This window comes from Coregonus lavaretus, assembly GCF_964263955.1.
Source record: "Coregonus lavaretus genome assembly, chromosome: 22".
Lineage (NCBI taxonomy): Eukaryota > Metazoa > Chordata > Actinopteri > Salmoniformes > Salmonidae > Coregonus > Coregonus lavaretus.
The window spans coordinates 22204486-22229725 of NC_140009.1; the positions used below are offsets into that span (position 1 = coordinate 22204486).

The following is a 25240-nucleotide window of genomic DNA, read 5'->3' on the forward strand; positions in this document are numbered from 1 at the left end:
GTATGGTTGCTATGAATTGATATTCAAATGATTAATATAGCCTAACATTTCGTAGGCCTATAGGTAACAGCCTACAATTTCAAGATGTTACCCTTCTTTACATTGGTTGCATTCATAAGTTGTCTAAACAAACGACAATAATGATGACAATAAACTCTAATTAAACTATCAACGTATAGGAACAGAAATAATAAACACGGCTATATGGCACTGATCATATTCCCTATTGTTTTTAGTTTTTTTTGACTTCCTATAAAAACTATAGGCTATTGGAACATTATTATTTTTCACTACTGAAATGTAAAGGGCGATTTTATTGCCCATGTTCCATTATTATTACTTCACATTGTTATTATTATGTCAAATCAGATTGTCTGATGGTAAACTATATCGTTTGTGTGCATTCAACATAAACATTTCCCAACATCTGAATTGGGCTAAATTTGGTTCTTGTCTTGACACTATGTGCGCTCTCTAGCTCCTACTGGCTGTCAAGGGAAAAAACAGGCTGCCTTATCTGTCGAGCTAGGCAGGAGGAGTAGCCTAATTAAATACGTGATATCCGTATTATTTCTTTCCGTTAGCTGAAGTGCAGCATTTTAAGTTGCAACATTATGGCGGTCTGTCCTATGTTGTTGACTAAGTGGCGTGTTTCTGCCACTGTTTCCAGCGCAGGTTTTGCTATCGAGCCTGTAGAGACAAACAGCCTAATCTCATTAGACCATTATAACTGCGATGAACCAACAAAATACAGTCTGAAATGGCCAAATGGACGCTCACTTAGACCTAGTTTCATTTAAGTTATTCCTTAATCTTTGACGTTATGGTCAGATGCATGCATGAATTCTGGTAACCTAACTGTTTTTCAAATCTTGCGGTACATTTATGTCATGCTTATGATTTTCATGCATTATATAATTGGAACTTAATATGCATAGACTATTAAAAAGGTTTGACAATTGATCACAGACATTTTGATATTGTTTTGAAGATGAGGCATCTTATCGAGGGGAATGAGTGCGCATGGAAAAACATTTCGGGGTGCTCACTGCTCGTCAAGCAGCTTCTGGTTTATTGTAACAAACAAAGAAGCAGCCAGCGTATGCAGGTGCATGACAGCTGAATGTGTGATAGGAGTCATTGAAGATGGGGGACGGCAGAATGAGTAAGCAGTGTGAACGGGTTTCTAAAATGGCGTCGGAGGCTATTCAATGTGGGAACTGGCATACCATAGACTACACTTATGGGCATTCACAGGGTATCTGTCGGACAATAAGCAGAATTGGATGTATGCTCTGTGGTTTTCATTTTCTCCCTGAATATAAAAAAAAGTGTTGTATGGAGTAGCCTAACTCTCCAAGACGTTGGCAAATAACTCGAATCAGAAATAACATCCAGTCACTGTAATATTTTGTTACTCCAGTTGTTTTATAGACGCCATAGGCTACAATGGAAATACATTTTCAGGCAATAACCCATTTTAATTATAGGCTACTTGCATAAAACAGTTGTAATTTCCGTATGAAAATGTAGTAGCCTATATAGCTATATTTCTCTTCAGCAAGCCTTATTGGAAGGACAAGTGAAATTATCCCATATTGCGTAATGCATCGTGTTTGCACCCACAAGCAAGAGCAGGGCTCCACAGTGAGACCATTTTACTCTTATATGCGCCAAAATATTTTGCTGTGAGACCTGGAATTTTAATTTAGGAGCACCAATGTGCCTAGACAAATTAAGGATTCTAGCATTAATACCTCAATTATTTTTCATTGTGCTCCTACGTTTCTTTCTGTGCGCCTAGGTTTTTCAACTTAGGCGCACACGTGCTCCTTGTAAAAAAAGGTCAGTGTAGAGCCCTGGGTCCTGATTTATATCCGTTGCGTAAATTAAGACTAAATATCTGCCCACAAAAATATTGAGATTTGTCAACTTGGCGCACGCCATACATACCGATGGTTCCCGTTATAAATCAGACCTGTCGTAAAAAAGTGCGCGCGTGAACGACCATTATAACGCTGCCTGAAAAACGCCCATAATTCACCTTTTATGGTGACAATACCGCCCTAATTTGCTGTATACTTTGGAAGTATTGGAATTAAGCCAAGACAGTATCTAAAGGAAATAGCAATGGCAGAACATTTTATTTTTTCAGTGGTATTTGCTGTATCTGACAGTTTCTGAAAGAAAAACAATTGCAAATTGTTGTGGACCTGTAAACAGATCGTTTGAATGCAATAATGTTTGCATTCGCTTTTTCCCAAACCTAAATATGCTGCACTGCCCGAGAATTCTGAAACATTGTCTACTTTGAAAAAAATGAAAAATACAGTAGGCCTACTTACAGTGGCAGCCTACACACTTCAATGCAAAAGAACAACTGTCTGTTCACCTGTTAAATTCTACTGTATGTTATAAACTGTGCTCCCTGTCGGATGCATAGAGCAAAAGCTTGAAATTATATTATCCTTTCTAATAGGCCCAATTTTAAATGAGAGATGGACATGGTAATTTGTTGTATGGCTACTTCGGGAATATGAACTCTACTGTCTCAACATGGCCAGAAAAGGTGAGGAATTTATTCTGCAATGGTTATGATAAATGTATATGTTTGTAAATGAAATATTGTCTACTCGAGAGATTTGACATGACTGTATTCAGACGTAGCCTACAAACATCAATGGAAAATGTGAACTGTCTGTTCTACCATTAAACTGCGCATCGGATCGCATAGAGCAAAATACTTGAAAAAGCTTATCTATACAGAACAAAAATATAAACACAACGTGTAAAGTGTTGGTCACATGTTTCATGAGCTGAAATAAAAGATCCCAGAAATTGTTCATATGCACAAAAAGTGTATTTCTCTAAAATGTTGCACACAAATTTGTTTACATCCCTGTTAGTGAGGATTTCTCATTTGCCAAGATAATCCATCCACCTGACAGGTGTGGCATATCAATAAACTAATTAAACAGCATGATCATTACACAGGTGGCCTTGTGCTGGGGACAATAAAAGGCCACTCTAAAATGTGCAGTTTTGTCACACAACACAATGTCACAGATGTCTTATGTTTTGCGAGTATGAAACCATCACAATCAGTTGAGTTTGAGGGCCATAGACTGTTCTCTCTGCTTCTGCAAGGCAAGCAGTACCGGTGCATCAAGTCTGACATCAACAGGCTCCTGAACAGCTTCTCTCCCCAAGCCATAAGACTGCTAAATGGCTAACAAAATGGCTACATGGACTATCTGAGTGGACCCTTGTTTTTTTGTTTTTTTATTCTTATTTTTGCACTGTCTATATACACACTCCCTCTATGCACACTCAAGCACACTGACACTCCAATACGCACACAAACACTCACTTCATAATTTGCTCACACACATATACATTTATACTGACTCTACACACACGCACACCCACTCACTCACATACAATCATCATATACCAGGATCTCAGCGATCACTGCCTTATTGCCTACGTCCGTAACGGGTCTGCGGTCAAACAACCACCCCCATCACCGTCAAACGCTTCCTAAAACACTTTAGCGAACAGGCCTTCCTAATTGACCTGGCCCAGGTATCCTGGATGGATATCGATCTCATTCCGTCAGTAGAGGATGCCTGGTTGTTCTTTAAAAGTAATTTCCTCTCAGTCTTAAATAAACATGCCCCATTCAAAAAATACAGAACTAAGAACAGATATAGCCCCTGGTTCTCCTCAGACTTGACTGCCCTTGACCAGCACAAAAACATCCTGTGGCGTACTGCATTAGCATCGAACAGCTCCCGCGATATGCAACTTTTCAGGGAAGTTAGGAACCAATATACACAAGCAGTTAGGAAAGCAAAGGCTAGCTTTTTCAAACAGAAATGTGCATCCTGTAGCACTAACACTGTAAAGTCCATGGAGAATAAGAGCACCTCCTCCCAGCTGCCCACTGCACTGAGGCTAGGAAACACTGTCACCACCGATAAATCTACGATAATTGAGAATTTCAACAAGCATTTTGCTACGGCTGGCCATGCTTTCCACCTGGCTACCACTACCCCGGTCACCAGCGCTGCACCTTCCACTGCAACTTGCCCCCCCCCGCAGCTCCTTCACACAAATTCAGACAGCTGATGTTCTGAAAGAGCTGCAAAATCTGGACCCCTACAAATCATAGGGGCTAGACAATCTGGACCCTTTCTTTCTAAAATTAGCCGCCGAAATTGTCGCAACCCCTATTACTAGCCTGTTCAACCTCTCTTTCGTAACGTCTGAGATCCCCAGAGATTGGAAAGCTGCCGCGGTCATCCCCCTATTCAAAGGGGGTGACACTAGATTCAAACTGTTACAGACCTATATCCATCCTGCCCTGCCTTTCAAAAGTATTTGAAAGCCAAGTTAACAAACAGATCACCGTCCATTTTGAATCCCACCGTACCTTCTCAGCTATGCAATCCGGTTTCCGAGCTGGTCATGGGTGCACCTCAGCCACACTCAAGGTCCTAAACGATATTATAACCGCGATCGATAATAGACAGCACTGTGCAGCCGTCTTCATCGACCTGGCCAAGGCTTTCGACTCTGTCAACCACCGCATTCTTATTGGCAGACTAAATAGCCTTGGTTTCTCAAATGACTGCCTCGCCTGGTTCACCAACTACTTCTCAAAGTTCAATGTGTCAAATTGGAGGGCCTGTTGTCTGGACCTATGGCAGTCTCTATGGGGGTGCCACAGGGTTCAATTCTTGGGCCGACTCTTTTCTCTGTGTATATCAATGATGTCGCTCTTGCTGCTGGTGATTCTCAGATCCACCTCTACACAGACGACACCATTTTGTACACATCTGGCCCTTCATTGGACACTGTGTTAACGAACTTCCATACAAGCTTCAATGCCATACAACACTCCTTCCGTAGCCTCCAACTGCTCTTAAACACAAGTAAAACTAAATGCATGCTCTTCAATCGAACGCTGCTGGCACCCGCCCACCCGACTAGAATCACTACTCTCGACGGGTCTGACCTAGAGTATGTGGACAACTACAAATACCTAGGTGTCTGGTTAGACCGTAAACTCTCCTTCCAGACTCACATTAAGCATCTCCAATCCAAAGTTAAATCCAGAATCGGCTTCCTATTGCGCAACAAAGCCTCATTCACTCATGCTGCCAAACATGCCCTCGTAAAACTGACTATCCTACCGATCCTTGACTTCGACGATGTCATTTACAAAATAGCCTCCAACACTCTACTCAGCAAATTGGATGTAGTCTATCACAGTGCCATCCGTTTTGTCACCAAAGCCCCATATACTACCCACCACTGTGACCTGTACGCTCTTGTTGGCTGGTCCTCACTACATATTCGTCGCCAAACCCACTGGCTCCAGGCCATCTATAAATCATTGCTAGGCAAATCCCTGCCTTATCTTAGCTCATTGGTCACCATAGCAACACCCACCTGTAGTATGCACTCCAGCAGGTATACAGTGCTATGAAAAAGTATTTGCCCCCTTTCTAATTTTCTCTACTTTTGCATATTTGTGATACTGAATGTTATCAGATCTTCAACCAAAACCTAATATTAGATAAAGGGAACATAAGTGAACAAATAACACAACAATTACATATTTATTTCATAAACAAAGTTATGCAACACCCAATTCCCCTGTGTGAAAAGTAATTGCCCCCTTACACTCAATAACTGGTTGTGCCACCTTTAGCTGCAATGACTCCAACCAAATACTTCCTGTAGTTGTTGATCAGTCTCTCACGTCGCTGTGGAGGAATTTTGGCCCACTCTTCCATGCAGAACTGCTTTAACTCAGTGACGTGTGGGTTTTCAAGCATGAACTGCTCGTTTCAAGTCCTGCCACAACATCTCAATTGGGATTAGGTCTGGACTTTGACTAGGCCATTCCAAAACTTCCAGTTTGTTGCTTTTTAGCAATTTTCATGTAGACTTGATTGTGTGTTTTGAATCATTGTCTTGCTGCATGACCCAGCTGCGCTTCAGCTTCAGCTCACAGACGGATGGTCTGACATTCTCCTGTAGAATTCTCTGATACAGAGCAGAATTCATGGTTCCTTCTATTAAGGCAAGTCGTCCAGGTCCTGAGGCAGCAAAGCATCCCCAAACCATCACACCACCACCACCATGCTTGACCTTTGGTATGATGTTATTACTGTGGAATGCAGTCTTTGGTTTTCGCCAGGCACAATGGGACCCATCTCGTCCAAAAAGTTGACTCAAGTTTGCCAAAAAGCACCTGGATGATCATCAAGATTCTTAGAAGAACATTCTATGGACAGATGATTCAAAAGTATAACATTTTGGACAACATGGTTCCATATACGCTGCTGCTACACTGTTTATCATATATCCTCATGCCTACTCACCTTACCCCTATACATATCTACCTCTATCACTCCAGTATCCCTGCACATTGTAAATTATGTACTGGAACTGACTGACCCTTCGGAAAGTATTCAGACCCATTGACTTTTTCCACATTTTGTTACTTTACAGCCTTATTCTAAAATGGATTAAATAAATAAAAATCCTCAGCAATCTATACACAATACCCCATAATGACAAAGCAAAAACAGGTTAGAATTCTTTGCAAATTTATTAAAAATAAAAAACATACCTTATTTACATAAGTATTCAGACCCTTTGCTATGAGACTCGAACTTGAGCTCCGTTGCATCCTGTTTCCATTTATCATCCTTGAGATGTTTCAAAAACGTGATTGGAGTCCACCTGTGGTAAATTCAATTGATTGGACATTATTTGGAAAGGCACACAACTGTCTATATAAAGTCCCACAGTTGACAGTGCATGTCAGAGCAACAACCAAGCCATGAGGTCGAAGGAACTGTCCATAGAGCTCCGAGACAGGATTGTGTCGAGGCATAGATCTGGGGAAGGGTACAAAAAATGTCTGCAGCATTGAAGGTCCACAAGAACACAGTGGGTCTCCATCATTCTTAAATGGAAGAAGTTTGGAACCACCAAGACTCTTCCTAGAGCTGGCTGCCCGGCAAAACTGAGCAATCGGGGGAGAAGGGCCTTGGTCAGGGAGGTGACCAAGAGCCCGATGGTCACTGACAGAGCTCTAGAGTTCCTCTGTAGAGATGGGAGAACCTTCCAGAAGGACAACCATCTCTGCAGCACTCCACCAATCAGGCCTTTATGGTAGAGTTGCCAGACGGAAGCCACTCCTCAGTAAAAGGCACATGACAGCCCGCTTGGAGTTTGCCAAAAGGCACCTAAATACTCTCAGACCATGAGAAACAAGATTCTCTGGTCTGATGAAACCAAGATTGAACACTTTGGCCTGAATGCCAAGTATCACGTCTGGAGAACCTGGTACCATCCCTACGGAGAAGCATGGTGGTGGCAGAATCATGCTGTGGGGATGTTTTTCAGCAGCAGGGACTGGGAGACTAGTCAGGATCGAGGCAAAGATGAACGGAGCAAAGTACAGAGAGGTCCTTGATGAAAACCTGCTCCAGAGCACTCAGGACCTCAGACTGGGGAGAAGGTTCACCTTCCAACAGGACAATGACCCTAAGCACACAGCCAAGACAATGCTGGAGTGGCTTCGGGACAAGTCTCTGAATGTCCATGAGTGGCCCAGCCAAAGCCCGGACTTGAACCCAATCGAACATCTCTGGAGAGACCTGAAAATAGCTGTGCAGCAACGCTCCCCAACCAACCTGACAGAGCTTCAGAGCGTCTGCAGAGAAGAATGGGAGAAACTCCCCAAATACAGGTGTGCCAAGCTTGTAGCATCATATCCAAGAAGACTCGATGCTGTAATCGCTGCAAAAGGTGCTTCAACAAAGTACTGAGTAAAGGGTCTGAATACTTATGTAAATGTGAAATGTCATTTGTTTTATTTGTAATAAATGAGCAAACATTTCTAAAAAACTATTTTTGCTTTGTCATTGTGGGATACTGTGTGTAGATTGATGAGAAAAAAAGCAATTCAATCAATTTTAGAATAAGGCTGTAACGCAACAAAATGTGGAAAAAGTCAAGGGGTCTGAATACTTTCTGAATGCACTGTGTATATACTGAAGAAAAATATAAACGCAACAATTTCAACGATTTTACTGAGTTACAGTTCATATAAGGAAATCAGTCAATTTAAATAAATTCAATTGGCCATAATCTATGGATTTCACATGACTGGGCAGGGGCACAGCCATGGGTGAGCTTGGGAGGGCATCACCCACTCAGAATGAGTTTTTCCCCACAAAAGGGCTTTATTACAGACAGAAATACGTATAAATGTCAACTTTTGCATTAACTGGCGCACGCATGTTTTGGGGCATATTTTATGCGTAGGCAACATTTATAAATGAGGCCCCGGAAGAGCAAACCAGGAAATGTCACGTGTAGTTATGCTGCATTGCGCAGACCTCATCAGAGTTCCATCTTTGAATAATTTAAAGAAAGGACCTTTCTCATAACTAGAATACATGATTTATTGAATGTATGTACAGGTAACTGCCAAAATACAGGAAACACTTGAGTAAATGAGGGATAGGCCTACAAAGTATATTGAATGCAGGTACTTCCACACAGGTGTGGTTCCTGAGTTAATAAATACATTTCAACTTTAAAATGTATGCCAACCCAAGTTTAACAAACCATACAACTCTATGCAGTATGAAAAAAATAAAAAAGGTATGCACTCACTAACTGTAAGTAGCTCTGGATAAGAGCGTCTGCTAAATGACTAAAATGTAAAAAATTTATGCACAAGGACTACGTTGAACAATTTAAACAGGACATTTCACAAAAACACATTTAGTGGAAGAACTGTGCAGAACAGTAAAATCTCCTTCAGTTTTTTATGCGACCAGGTTTTCCAAAAACTCTGTTAAATATCTGCTCCGAATTAAGATTCAACAATGTCTGCAGAAAGAATGGGGTGTCAGCTATGACATGACACCTTGGGTTTCATTATTATTATTTTGGGCTATTGAAATACGGTAGGTGAAGTGGATTTACATCCGGTAACGGAATTACATCATGGGTCCCTGATCTGTATTATACAGAAATGCCTAATTACGGATATGAGTATCATTCTCTTCCTTCATGGTAATGTATCATGAATAGGTACACAAAGGTAGAAATATGAAATATTCTTCTTTTACATATCTGGGTATTATTCTACACACTGGCTATTATTGTAATGAGCTCCGCCCCCAAACAAGACCACATTTGGTTGGTCTGGACAAGACCAAATCTGAAACAATCATAGACATCTATGTTTCATAAATTTGGACATCACAGTACAGCACAGAGTACATTTAAAGTAGATATGTACAGTACAATACAGTACATTATACTCTACAGTGCTCTACTGTACTGAACTCTGCTCTACTGTACTGTTCTCTACTGTGCTGTCCAAACTTGTGAAACATGGATGTCTATGATTTGGTCAGGCCAGGGCGGACTGACCCAAACTACTTTTTGACGTCCAGTGTCGGTTGGTGCTCAGTGGGTGAGGATGCTTGTTACAGTAAATGGAAAGAGGGTAGGTGCCAGGAAGAGCTGGGTGAGGTGACATTAACTGGAGAAAGAAAGAAGAGAGAGAGAGGGCGGCAGAGGGAGAGAGGTTGTCCAGACTGTTTTCAGTCTTGCTTTGACCACCAGACGACAGAAAGAGAAACAACAGTTATGAGCTGAACATAACAGTATGCCATTGGAAGGGAGGACAGTAGCAGGTGACCCAACTGGTTTGTGACTACTATGATTTCCCATTGTAGACAATTCAATTGCAGCAATTCCATTACAGATTTGGTAACAATTACGAGTTTTAATCACTTAATAATTCATCATCAAACTTTATCAGTAAAATCACTATAACTAATTGGTAGGTCTACCTTTACTTGTTACTTCTATGAACTTTCATTATCCTCCCTCATGAGGGAGAGAAAGTAGAAAATATCTTAAAGATATGTGCACAAGGCAATGTTTCTTAAACTTACAGAAGGCAAATAATTTCTCCCAAACTAAATAGAAGTGTTGATATTAGTTGTCAGGTGTCTTTACTTCAACATACTCTTAGCTTTCATTTGACACCCAATTTGACATGCTCCAATGAACATCACATGTTAAGGCTCATGGGTCCTTTTAGATCAGAGATTTCGAACTCATTCCATGGAGGGCCTAGTGTCTGCGGGTTTTGGGGTTTTCCTTTCAATTAAGACATAGACAACCAGGTGAGGGAAGTTCCTTACTAATCAGTGACCTTATTTCATCAATCAAGTACAAGGGAGGAGCGGAAACCCGCAGACACTCGGCCCTCCGTGGAATGAGTTTGACAAGTGTTTTAGATGGAAATGCCCTTAAGCAATTAACATCCCATCATGCTTTAAGGTCATGTATAAAAATGACCATTTGTCCATTTACGTTGGCTACCATGACTAGAAGAAGACATCTCAGTGACTTTGAAAGAGGGGTCTCAAAGGAGCATAGGACGTTTTTAAAGTGTGTGTGTGCGTCTGTCACCAGATCTCAAACCAAATGAACACTTATGGGAGATTCTGGTGCGGCGCCAGAGACTGGTTTCCACCACCATCAACAAAACACCAAATGATGGAATTTCTAATGAAAGAATGGTGTTGCATCCCTCCAATAGAGTTCCAGCCAAGGCACATTGAAGCTGTTCTGGTGGCTCTTGTGGCCCAATGCCCTATTTAGACACTTTATGTTGGTGTTTCCTTTATTTTGTCAGTTAACTGTATGTATCGTGCTATGTGCCAAGATTTGTAGTTGCTTGGTTACTGTTGCCTGGTGAGGTTGGGAAATGACTGGCCTAATACATATTTTGTAAGGACACCCTTTTGTGGACCCCACCCCCTGCATGCACATACACACGCACTCACACACACCTTGACTCAATATTAGAAAACGCATAGGTCTACTTGAAGAGTAGGCTCCTTTACCCATTGACTTGTTTCCATTTCCAATAAAACATAGAATTGGTATACAACTTAAAACAATAAATAATCAAATTTTTCCTTTCCTCCATAGATATGGACGGGTGGAGAGTGTCAAGGTCCTTCCAAAACGGGGGTCAGAAGGTGGAGTCGCAGCTTTTGTGGATTTTGTGGACATTAAAAGTGCTCAGAAGGCTCATAATTCTATCAACAAGATGGGGGACAGAGACCTGCGCACTGATTACAATGAGCCAGGCACAATCCCTAGTGCCGTGAGAGGGCTGGACGACAGCCTGTCCTTAGGCTCTCGTGGGCGGGATGTTTCAGGGTTTACAAGGGCGGCAGGGGGCCCGGTGTATGGGCCCCCTGCATCTCTCCACAGCAGAGAGGGACGCTATGAACGCAGACTAGACGGGTAAGTGGACAATGTTTCTCTGAAGGCAGGGGGAACTTGGTTTCTGATAACTCCTTACCCCCAAGCATTTTTCCACCATCTATTAATTTACTTGTTTGGGAGTTAAAGAGCAGAAAGAGGGGGAAATGAAATAAGTTCATACGCAGGAATAAATCTGTAGGCATCCCTTCTAGTCCTCAGAGCTTTGCCATCGCTCATGGATTGATATGGTAGAAACCAAGCTATACTGTAAATGAGCATGTCAATTTTTATGTACATCATGCACACAATTGTATTTCTATGTGTGTAGTAAATAGTGTATTGGCTGTTGGGGATTATCTTTATGAGCTTAAACATTCCTGTGAGGTGGATATCCCATTTGTGGAGAGTACGAGGCATATTGGATATCGTAAAATTCCTGGGATTAATGGATGCTGGAGAGAGTTTGTTCCAGCGGCCTTCCCTGGGATCTCCCTGATCTGGAGTACCGTGCCCTCCTTGGTGGATTAATGGGTCACCCTATTTTCGTATAACAACCAAGAATACATATTTACACATTTTAAGATGCATTAACTAGTTTTTGGATTAGTGGAAATTGGGTTCTCGATCATTCTGCAACCCTTCCAATGGTCTTTTCAAATGCAGCACTTTCCTTGTGGTCCGGAGTCATGTGGAGAACCTAACCCGGATATGTATTCCCCTATTGGATTAAAACTGGCCAATCACGAAAGGATATTCTATCATTCGATAAAGGTATGGGTTTTCCGGTTTTGTGTGGGATTATGTTTGATATCAGGGTTTAACAATTAAATGCTGGGAGACCTCTACTGTTGATCAACTTTGTAGAGAAACGACAGAAACGGTGAGCAAATTAGAAATGTTTTTTTATTCAAACACCATTTTTGTTGGTGGTTCAAATTATTTTTCTATTTTTGCTCTTGAAAGAGTGAGACTGTCCAATGGATGTAGGGGAAGCATTAAACAGATTCACTTAATAGAGGATTGAAGAACATGGCACTGGATGTCAGTGGAGATACCTGCCTTCTGTCAGTGGATTACCTCCCTCCTGAATGTGGAACTACATCTGTCCATCCTTGGATACAATTATTCTCAGAATCAGAAAAGACAACATCCTGTCAACATCTTACCAAAGAATTAGCCTACTGCCTTTAAGGCAACTGTACCTATGAGGGAGAATCATGGAGTTAAAGACATGGATTACTACTGACAAATAAACTGTGCTACTACCAGATCATTTTTGCTTCAATGGATCTAGTTGGACAATTGCTCAATTTTGCACACAGAATGTGGCGGACTATTAAAGATAAAGATGAAATACTTTTTTCCCACTATTCATGTGCCATGATGTTCCAGACTCATTGCTCATGGGGAATCAATAGAGCACTGTTTACAGAAGCTGGACAATTGGATATAATTTATTGATTTGACTGGACTATGTTGCCTATTTTCCATGAACATTAATCAAATTGATCCGTTGCGTTTTATGTAACCATTTTTGAAAGGATAGTTTAGTCTGACTTCCTATGACTATTTTCCATCACAGAAAAATCTTGTTACAATTGGATTAGATTTTTGGATCAGTTGATATTCCAGCCCCTCAAAGCAAGTGACGATTCCTGCCATACTGATGAGGATTACTATTTTGAACATAAACCTGCCAGAATAATTGTTTATTTTTTAAATATATAATTTTTAATTCAATTTTTATACCCACCCTACGGTTTTCCTTTTTGCTCACAAATTTCTGTCTCCCTAGATTGTATTTGGAATTGTAGGTCGAGTTACCGCTGTCTCAAAAGGTTGGTATGTCCTGCCTTGTGTATTTTAGCTGTTCTCTCTAACCCCTAGTTTGAACCCCTGTCTCTCTCCATATTTCCTACTAACAGAAATAGCAGTTAAATAGACTGTTTACTTGCTTGTTGTTATTTGCAGAATGTGTACCTTTTTATCTGCTGTCCCCCTCACCTTGAACCTACTCCGCCCACTTCCCAGCTCCTAATCCCCTAGTCAATAGTACCGTGTTGCTGAGGCATTTTTCACATTAAGTGAGATGAGAGTGAAAAATGGAGACACAGGCCAGATAATCTAAACAGAGGGATGCACCTCTGAATGTTTTTTAAACCATGAACAATTATGTCAGATTTCATAGTTGCATTAGTTAATAAAAATATGATTTAAAAACCCAATTTGAAATGCTACTGTATATTACATTTTACTGTCAGATTTGTCATGACTAAAGGGTTTATGACAATGTTTAGATGGCTATGGCAAAGTCTCTCATTTTGTCAGTGGCTTAACCTTGGAAACTTGTCAATTCCTTTTTCTTCTGAGCCAAAGAGTAGGATAACTCCAGGAACAGATTCCTGATGCAGAATTTATACTGAAAGCCAAATGATCCAAAATAAAAAATTAGCAATGGGCTTTGGCAAACCTAATTGTCAATGTACAGAGTCAGATGAACTTGTGGATACCGTTTTTATGTCTCTGTGTCCAGTATGAAGGAAGTTAGAGGTAGTTTTGCAAGCCAATGATAACTAGCGTTAACGCAATGACTGGACGTCTATGGGTATCTGCAAGCATGCTTTGCCCAAGATTATCATAAGACATTAACACAATGCTTCAGTGATTTGTATTTTCTTTCAGAAGAGGAAAAGCGGGAATGACCCTGTCTGTGTGCGCGTTTGTCTACCACTTTGTGTAGCCATTAGCGAAGATGCTAATGATGGCTGTTTTTTGGTAGATGGAAAAGCTTTCCAAAAAACCTTCTCAATTAAATGTTAACTACAAAGTAGCCTATGCCTACCTGGTAGAATTAGATCATGATTATTTGCATCAATCCAGTGGTGATTTGTTTAGCAAACTCTGCAATAACATGTGAACTACAGAATTAAAGGGTATCTACACCCAAAAATGTAAATTTCTTAGATTTTTCCAAGACCTCAAAAGTGGTCTCCTGATGTGGTTTGACCATTGTTGTGGACTTAGAACATCCAATTTTGTTATTATTCTATAAATAAAGTGATTTTGAGAGCGAAAACCTTAAAAAAACTAAATGGAATTTTGGGCCCTACAATATACAGTAGGGAGAACAAGTATTTGATACACTGTCGATTTTGCAGGTTTTCCTACTTACAAAGCATGTAGAGGTCTGTAATCTTTATCATAGGTACACTTCAACTGTGAGAGACGGAATCTAAAACACAAATCCAGAAAATCACATTGTATGATTTTTAAGTAATTAATTTGCATTTTATTGCATGACATAAGTATTTGATCACCTACCAACCAGTAAGAATTCCGGCTCTCACAGACCTGTTAGTTTTTCTTTAAGAAGCCCTCCTGTTCTCCACTCATTACCTGTATTAACTGCACCTGTTTGAACTCGTTACCTGTATAAAAGACACCTGTCCACACACTCAATCAAACAGACTCCAACCTCTCCACAATGGCCAAGACCAGAGAGCGGTGTAAGGACATCAGGGATACAATTGTAGACCTGCACAAGGCTGGGATGGGCTACAGGACAATAGGCAAGCAGCTTGGTGAGAAGGCAACAACTGTTGGCGCAATTATTAGAAAATGGAAGTTCAAGATGATGGTCAATCACCCTCGGTCTGGGGCTCCATGCAAGATCTCACCTCGTGGGGCATCAATGATCATGAGGAAGGTGAGGGATCAGCCCAGAACTACACAGCAGGACCTGGTCTAAACTCCACTCACTGTGTTTGGAGGAAGAAGAAGGATGAGTACAACCCCAAGAACACCATTCCAACCATGAAGCATGGAGGTGGAAACATCATTCTTTGGGGATGCTTTTCTGCAAAGGGGACAGGACGACTGCACCGTATTGAGGGGTGGATGGATGGGGCCATGTATCGGGAGATCTTGGCCAACAACCTCCTTCCCTCAGTAAGAGCATTGAAGATGGGTCGTGGCTGGGTCTTCCAGCATGACAACGACCCAAAACACACAGCCAGGGCAACTAAGGAATGGCTCCGTAAGAAGCATCTCAAGATCCTGGAGTGGCCTAGCCAGTCTCCAGACCTGAACCCAATAGAAAATCTTTGGAGGGAGCTGAAAGTCCGTATTGCCCAGCGACAGCCCCGAAACCTGAAGGATCTGGAGAAGGTCTGTATGGAGGAGTGGGCCAAAATCCCTGCTGCAGTGTGTGCAAACCTGGTCAAGACCTACAGGAAACGTATGATCTCTGTAATTGCAAACAAAGGTTTCTGTACCAAATATTAAGTTCTGCTTTTCTGATTTATCAAATAATTATGTCATGCAATAAAATGCAAATGTATTACTTAAAAATCATACAATGTGATTTTCTGGATTTTTGTTTTAGATTCCGTCTCTCATAGTTTAAGTGTACGTATGATAAAAATTACAGACCTCTACATGCTTTGTAAGTAGGAAAACCTGCAAAATCAGCAGTGTATCAAATACTTGTTCTCCCCACTGTACGTGGTTTTGAAACGTTCTAACTGTGACTAATTATGATAAACCAATCATTAAACTTCCGTCATGCTCATCACTGTATTCAGAAAGGAAGTTATGGTAAAGCTTTATTTTACAGATAGCTTATGTACCAGGTAGTTATTTTAAATTACATTTTAAATTGTATAGTAGTTATACTTTGGTTTCTTTGAGATTCAGACTTGTGTCACTATGTACCAGGTAGTTACCAATTGTGTTTTATTCCTTTGGGTGCAGAAAGTACTAGAAAGACAGTATCCATTGTTACCACAGTCTTTTAAGAGGTACCATCTTAAACCAGGCTGTATAAAGTGTTACCAAAGTTACAGAGCCAGCACCTTCTAAACTGCGTTTCAATAAGTCACAGATTCATCTCATACATATGAAAAGGTTAACTAATCATTTAAGTGTGATTCCTACATTGTAATCTCAGTGGGGACGCCCTGTTTTGTGTTCAATTTTTAAGTAGGCATGAAATGAGCTTTTTTTATTCCTCTGCCTTAATTCAAATATTTGTTGATAAATCGACACCTCGTTAACTCACACATTTTTGATAGACCCCAACTGCCTCTTTATTGAAGTGGTGCTGTACCTGCTATAAGAACATAAATTAGTACAAGTGTATTCATTAGTTAGCAGAGCATATGATTCAATTTCAGTGTACATAAAACCTTTGGATTGGAATGGTGTTTGTACTTTGTTTTAGGCCATTCTGACAAAGATGAAGGCTCTCGCACCTTGACAAGCTACCAGTTAGGAGGTCTGGTGATTTTGTAGTTTAGATAGCAAGTTATCTTGTAGGATAATCCTCAGAAACTGCTGCATTTTTGTAATTATTTCAATAATTGAATATGGATAAGTGCAGTATCTTTTTCGCTAGCAGCTACCGCTGTGAACTTCCATAAAAGCTAACATAACTAATTGTGCAATAACATTATGATCGTAATTGCACAATACAGTGAAAACCGTGTAATTGAGATATTTTAGTGTTATCATACTATCAAAATCTAATTCTGGACATCCCTAATGGCAAACTCAGTGGATTATTATTGAGCTATCAACTACTTGTCTATTGCCTGAAATGCTCCTCAGTTCCATTTAAGAATGGGATTGCATACATTGAAATAGGTTCTCGTCAATAATATTTGTTATATTGTTCTCATATACTGTACATTATAAACTGGAGTTAAACATCATCTTTGATCTGTCTGATCATGCACCATTAATGTACAGCTGTCCAGAATGATATTTTTTTAAATTAGCGTTAGGTTTTAGAATTACATCCATTGTGAAGGCCCCAGACTCTTGTTTTTCCACATCAGGATGTGTCTCTATTGTATGGATCATAAGAAATATAATAATAATAATAATAATAATATGCCATTTAGCAGACGCTTTTATCCAAAGCGACTTACAGTCATGCGTGCATACATTTTTTTTGTGTGTATGGGTGGTCCCGGGGATCGAACCCACTACCTTGGCGTTACAAGTGCCGTGCTCTACCAGCTGAGCTACAGAGGTGTAAGAGCTGGAGTTATTATGCAAATATAGAAACAAGTTTATTTTCTTTCTGCATTTCAGTCGAGTACATGTAATACTATGTCTAAAATATCTACTCCTTTTATTTAGGTTCTTACCGGTTTTCAATACATTTTCCAATTAAGAAGATTTGGATGTTCATTAAAATACTAGAATAAAATTCACAAACAAATGAAAGATTTTGAATAAATTGCCATGCTTAGTTAGTAGTAGTTAAACATTTCATTTAGATAAAAATCTGAAAGTATCTGGACAAATATAAGTGACAAATTCTGCAACAAATAATGAGCGATATGAATTAATTAGAAATATTTACAAATATTTTTAAACTAAATATCTTGCTAAAGTAAAGTACGATATATCAATTAAAATGTTTACTGTATTTTTTAAGTCTCAAACAGAAACCCCATTTGAACACTCAACTTGACTGCTGTCTTAGTTATTTGATAACCTGATATACTTTTATTTACCACCGTGTGAAGCTCAACTAGTTTTGTAATTGGTGTCAAAAAGCATAATGTGCATCTCTCTCTCTCTCTCTCTCTCTCTCTCTCTCCATTTACTCCTTCCATCCCTATCCCTGTCACTCAGGACTGCTGAAAGTCGGGATCGAGCATATGATCACAGTGCCTATGGTCATCACGAGCGTGCTGGCAGCAGCTTTGACCGGCAGCGTCACTACGACACAGACTATTACCGAGATACCAGGGAGAGAACACTTAACACTGGGACTGGAACTGCCAGTGGAGGTGGTGGGGCTGTCTCTGCAGGGGTCGGTGGAGGAGTTGTAGGTGCTGGCGCCAGTGGAACAGGTGGAGGGACTGGGGCTGTGGCTGGAGGAAGTGGAGGATCTTCATCGGTTGGTGTGGGATACTATCGTTCACATAGCCGGAGCCCGAGCCACTTTGATACACCAGAGCCTCGATATGAGCCTCGTACCAGAGAACCCTTTATTCTGGCCAGCGTAGTTCACAGGGATTTGTACCAAGAAGAGGGAGGTCGGCGTAGAGATCGTTCTTACCACGACAGTCGTAGCCGGTCTCCACACTCTTCACATTCATGTAACCCCTCTCCACAAAGGTTGGCGACTCAGGCATCCCGGCCTCCCCGCTCCCACAGTGGCTCCGGCTCTCGCAGCCGTTCCTCCAGTTCCGACTCAGTCAGCAGCACCAGCAGCAGCACCAGTGGCAGGTAGGTAGAGCGAGTGCTCATTAGTTTCACTTTCATGCATTCTGTCCCCTGCAGTTATCACATGGTGTCTCTGTGCCCATCTTTCTGCTTTACTCAGAGTACAACTTGCTCGATGAAACAAATCAGAAATGCTTCTTAAACAAGAAGCATAGTTAGCCACCCAAATGTAGAACTTAGCCACCCACATTCAAAGGGATGTTTCACTCAAAATACAACCTAGTTATGGGTGATTACTCATGAAACTAGAACAAAACAAGTTGTTAAATAAATGTTTTGATTTTCACAAAATGTGATCTATAGAAGGGTCCTTTAGATAAAGGATTGTTGACATATATTTGACATTTGTATCTTAAAGCATATTTGAGACATAATGTATAGAAGTAGGAATATTTGTAACATTTTGGACTCCATCGGTATCTGTAGGTGCTACAAAGCCAAAGTTGGTGTCATATGAATCGTTACAGCGTATACTATAATATGATTAGTATTTTGATTTCAATAACCATTTTCTTACATTGAGGTGAGGTATATTATGTTCAACAGTATATAGAAAAATGACCCAAATCAAAATGGTACATTTTCAATATTCATACAACTTTCAATATTCATACATTTTAAGAAATGTGCTATTGAAATCAAAATGCTACTCATATTACTGAGCAAGCAGTAAAGCTTTATATGACACCAACTTTTGCTTTGTAGCGCCTACAGATGAAACATTATGGAGTCTTATAGGAGGCCTTGGTGAGGCCAAAATATCACAAATATTCCAACTTCAATTAATTATTTCTCAATTATGCTTTAAAGGGATACTTCTGGATTATGGCAATGAGCACCGTTATCTACATCCCCAGAGTCAGATGAACTCGTGGATACCATTTTTATGTGTCTCCGTGCAGTTTGAAGGAAGTTGCTAACTAGCGCTAGGGCAAATACTAACTCGCGCTAGTGCAAATGATTGGAAGTCTATGGTATCTGCTAGCATGAAACTACCTCCAACTTCCTTCATACTGGATGCAGAGACCATATAAATGCTATCCATGAGTTCATTTGACTCTGGGGAAGTAGATAAAGGGCCTCATTTGCCAAAAATCCCGAAGTATCCCTTTAAGATACAAATGTAAAATATATGTCAACAATCCTTCCTCCAAAGATTAAATTTGGTGAAATCCCCAAAATCATGGTCTTGTTTTGTTCTAGATTTGTGAGGAATCACCCTTATGTAATGCTTTATAATAACCAATTATTATGAAAAGCATGCCCCTCCAAGAACTTAAAGGACTAGCTTATTCAACTTGCTTGTGGCATATGATTTGAATTCACTCAACATAAATTGATAGTAGTTTAAGCGTCTCTGGCTCACAAACTTCTGAGTGAAATTAAAGCTAGTTAGCGTTATTAGCATAGTAACTCCAGTTCAGGATGCACCAACTTGGCTTTGATGAATGTAATACAATGAACTCAATAGTAGAAAATTGTTCTACTTCTTTGGTTTTAACAAAAATTGTACAATATTATTTCCACTTTTGCTTATTCGGTGTGAATTGCTCAGACCCACTAAATTCCTTGAAAAAGATTTTTGTGTGAAGTGCTAATACAAGGGTATTCAAATCTTACCCTGGGAGGTCCGGAGTACTGCTGGTTTTCTGTTTTACTTGATAATTATTGCACCCACCTGCTGTCCCAGGTCTAAATCAGTCCCTGATTAGAGGGGAAGAATGAAAAAGCAGTGGAACTGGCTTTGAGGTCCAGCTTTGAATTTGAGGGGGCTAGAAGTTAAAGCCCCACTAATCTTGAGCCGAGGTAACTCCTTGGAAATCTGGTATAAATGTAACGACAAATTCCAACAACCGGCGTCAAAAGGTAAATTGATATGGAATGACAGTGAAAATGTGCAAGGAGACTTCTTTAGCGTGGCAAGAGTAAGTAGGTTCTATAATTTAAGCAGTTTCATTGGTTATTTGAGAGCATTGAGATCTGACACAATAGACTGCACAGCTTGATATGCTTGGTGTGTGCACCCAGCTGCATATGTGGTTTCAGGAAGAAATGCTACAGGGAATTTTTGGAGACTGCTGGTGTATTTTCTCACTGCCCACCTCTGTGTATGGGTAATGTCTTCCCCCCCCTCCTCCGTGAGATCCAGTTGGAACTGGACATTTCTAGCCACTGTTTGCTCCCTGCCCTCTCCCACAGGCCAGGCACCATCAGCAGCACTTATGGGAGTGTCTGAGGGAAGGAGGAGGAGCCGAGGGAAACAAATAGCTGAGAGACGGCTGGAAAATTGAGAAGGGAATGGGAATAGTGGGGTGTACTACTGAAGGGATGCACGGCTTATGAAATGTCTATTGCAAGTGTGAACATATCTAATGGTCATGTTTACTACTGTGTAACAGTATACTGTGACATAAAAAAACTATCTCAGCATAATTTTGAAAAGCAAAATCAATTCCCATCCCACAAGAGATTGAGATGGAATGGTAGAACTATACAATGAAAATAATTGTTTTGTTTTTATTACATATGAGGATTGCAGCTCATATTTATTTTCTAAAACATTTCATTTTTTTGCTCCCTTTCTATTACTTCTGTTATAAAATATATTATTCCATTACTAACAACACAAGCAGTATTTTGTCAAAAGTGCTCTCTATTTGCTCTACAAAAGCCAGTGTCTTGCCATTTTGTCATCTACCTGAGTCATGATTTGCTAAAATTGGAATCAATGCACTTGTGATCTATTGTAGTTCTCAGCTGCTCTCAAACCTTGGTTGTTAGTCAAGGTGATTTGATTCAAATCCATATGGGCACGATCTGCTGAATGCACTCATGGATAACTCTTATATTCACCAACACGGTGAACAGATATACAGAATATTCTGCTTCAACATATAAATAGAAAAAAACTCAAAACAGATTTGATTCCATGTGGATGAATTGTGAGAACAGTGCCACTCAAAGACAAGTAATGGTATTACATATTCCTTTATGCTAGGGTAACCTTAATTATTTCCAACCTCGTATAGAAGTTTGTTCAAACAAACATGATTGTTGTTGAGTGTACTGGGGGATTCTCACAAAACTGGCACTTGACAAAAAAAATTCTGCCAAAAAATGAAACAATGTCCACCATAATTACTCTTGGATCACTAAGATTAGGATCTGTAGTTATCTATTTCATAATTATTATGTTTATTGATCAGATATTATGCATTTTACCACAATTTCCACAACTACCAATGCAAAACCTCTCATTACCGCAACAGAAACAAATCATTTTCTAATATTTAACATTGCTCACGTAATGAAAAGGCCTGAGTTAAACATAACACTGAAAATAAATATATTTAACATTCAATTATTCAAATGTATTTTGTAATTTATCTTATTACTGCAACACAACCTTTTCTGAATCTTGTTTTTTGTCATAATTACTTGTGTATGTATATATGTTATTTTTATGTACACATATTTGGGTAAAGAACAAAAGACACACTATCAGATTAATCCAAAATTACTAAAGTATACGTTTTACCTTTCGTAATATTTCTGAAGTATTTGTGCATTACGGTAATGATGAGCAGGTTTCGGAAAATAGTGTTGCATAGTTTGCCATTGAAAAACTGTACTGAGCTCTATTTAAGATTCAGTAACCCAATACATCATCAAACTGTCATTTGTTAATCAAAAATGATTTACATAATAATAAAATCACTGATCTAAATGCAATTGACTAAAATACTCCATCATTTAGCATAAGTACTGTAATTACGTGCATGTGTTTTCAAAAGTGGACTTAAGCATAAAAAGGTAACATTAAAAAAAAAAAATCTCCAAGGTACAGTGGGGGAAAAAAAGTATTTAGTCAGCCACCAATTGTGCAAGTTCTCCCACTTAAAAAGATGAGAGAGGCCTGTAATTTTCATCATAGGTACACGTCAACTATGACAGACAAAATGAGAAAAAAAATTCCAGAAAATCACATTGTAGGATTTTTAAGGAATTTATTTGCAAATTATGGTGGAAAATAAGTATTTGGTCAATAACAAAAGTTTCTCAATACTTTGTTATATACCCTTTGTTGGCAATGACACAGGTCAAACGTTTTCTGTAAGTCTTCACAAGGTTTTCACACACTGTTGCTGGTATTTTGGCCCATTCCTCCATGCAGATCTCCTCTAGAGCAGTGATGTTTTGGGGCTGTCGCTGGGCAACACGGACTTTCAACTCCCTCCAAAGATTTTTTATGGGGTTGAGATCTGGAGACTGGCTAGGCCACTCCAGGACCTTGAAATGCTTCTTACGAAGCCACTCCTTCGTTGCCCGGGCGGTGTGTTTGGGATCATTGTCATGCTGAAAGACCCAGCCACGTTTCATTTTCAATGCCCTTGCTGATGGAATACATGGCCCCATTCATTCTTTCCTTTACACGGATCAGTCGTCCTGGTCCCTTTGCAGAAAAACAGCCCCAAAGCATGATGTTTCCACCCCCATGCTTCACAGTAGGTATGGTGTTCTTTGGATGCAACTCAGCATTCTTTGTCCTCTAAACACGACGAGTTGAGTTTTCACCAAAAAGTTCTATTTTGGTTTCATCTGACCATATGACATTCTCCCAATCCTCTTCTGGATCATCCAAATGCACTCTAGCAAACTTCAGACGGGCCTGGACATGTACTGGCTTAAGCAGGGGGACACGTCTGGCACTGCAGGATTTGAGTCCCTGGCGGCGTAGTGTGTTACTGATGGTAGGCTTTGTTACTTTGGTCCCAGCTCTCTGCAGGTCATTCACTAGGTCCCCCCGTGTGGTTCTGGGATTTTTGCTCACCGTTCTTGTGATCATTTTGACCCCACGGGGTGAGATCTTGCGTGGAGCCCCAGATCGAGGGAGATTATCAGTGGTCTTGTATGTCTTCCATTTCCTAATAATTGCTCCCACAGTTGATTTCTTCAAACCAAGCTGCTTACCTATTGCAGATTCAGTCTTCCCAGCCTGGTGCAGGTCTACAATTTTGTTTCTGGTGTCCTTTGACAGCTCTTTGGTCTTGGCCATAGTGGAGTTTGGAGTGTGACTGTTTGAGGTTGTGGACAGGTGTCTTTTATACTGATAACAAGTTCAAACAGGTGCCATTAATACAGGTAACGAGTGGAGGACAGAGGAGCCTCTTAAAGAAGAAGTTACAGGTCTGTGAGAGCCAGAAATCTTGCTTGTTTGTAGGTGACCAAATACTTATTTTCCACCATAATTTGCAAATAAATTCATTAAAAATCCTACAATGTGATTTTCTAGATTTTTTTTCTCCTCAATTTGCCTGTCATAGTTGACGTGTATCTATGAGGAAAATTACAGTTCTCTCTCATCCTTTTAAGTGGGAGAACTTGCACAATTGGTGGCTGACTAAATACTTTTTTCCCCACTGTATTTACAAGTAATATTGGCGTTAGGACGTGGATATGTGTGGTTCTAAGGTATTTTAGATGCATTTCTAAATTGAATGGCATCCTATGGGCAAATGGCAAACATGATATACCTATAAAGTATCTAAATATGTGGGATATGAATCAAAAACTGTCTTGGGATATCAAACAACAGTAAAGGTAATTGCTAAAACAGGTACACTTGTCAAAATGAAGGATATCCTCCTTTAAGTGGCTGGGTTGCTGAAACAAACTCCAGATTGTGGCTTTAAGTAAATCTGAATAAGGTTTATGCACCCATATTTCTTGACAACTCCTACTTAATAAAATAACTGATGTTTTACAAAAAATATATATATACAATAGGTGTAAGCAGTGGTCCTAGTAAATAAGAAAAGTTACCAGCACAGCACACCCATTGACTATACATTAGAGTTTGATTATTATCATTACTGAAATTAAGGTTCTCATTACCGAAACTGACTTAAAATGTATTCAGTAATGAGACATTTGTGTTTCGGTAATGAAAGCCCCTTAGCTCAATCTGCAAGTAATAGGAGACAGCCATTATGAGTCAGCAAACAATTGACCACATCACTAAAGCCCATTCATGCCTCCATGTTGGTAAGGTAATAGTTCTCAAAGTTTTTCCCAATTGGAGCTTTTTAGTCATTTTAGTGAAAGGTCAAGTGTCTTAAAGGGGGTGTTTGAGAATAAGATCCTCATTCTGAAGGCATATAAGTGAAGAAATTAAATGAACTTGTGCTCATCTAAGGACTACTCCTCTAGATGATGCATCATGGGTGAAAAAAACTTTATTTAAAAAATGATTGGAGTTTTTACAGCAACTTAAAGTGTTACGGTAATGAGAAACATGTCCACAGACACTGTTTTCTGCAGACACTGTTTTTACATAATAATTATTATAGTTTTAATGTAAACATAAACTAGTATATAACTTGTATGATTTATGGACAAACTACAGCAACAATTTCTGTTTTATTCAACATTTTATCAAATTTAATCAGACGCATTTCGGTAATGTGAAAATGTACAGAATTCAGGCAAAAATATACAATGGATTTAAAATAAGACACTGTGCCATAAACTAGGCATCTTAGTGTTCAGAATGATAGTTGATTGTTGCAGATGCATCACAGTTTTCTAACTCAAGTTGTTACTGCCATGGTTAAAACTGGTTTCATGAGAATCACCCGTCTAATGGATTGACGATGATTCCGAT

At 39.8% G+C, this 25240-nt stretch overlaps 1 protein-coding gene across 4 annotated transcripts in view; it reads left to right on the top strand.

Moving 5' to 3' along the window:
• The window catches only part of LOC311150418 (msx2-interacting protein-like), a 44580-nt gene that overhangs the window by 1192 nt on the left and 18148 nt on the right, over positions 1-25240 (top strand). For all 4 annotated transcript variants that reach the window (XM_084187889.1, XM_084187891.1, XM_084187890.1 and 1 more), the window contains exons 2-3: positions 11053-11373; positions 17980-18579. In XM_084187889.1, the coding sequence (XP_084044015.1) occupies positions 11053-11373; positions 17980-18579 (921 nt within the window). The remainder of the gene's footprint in view (positions 1-11052; positions 11374-17979; positions 18580-25240) is intronic.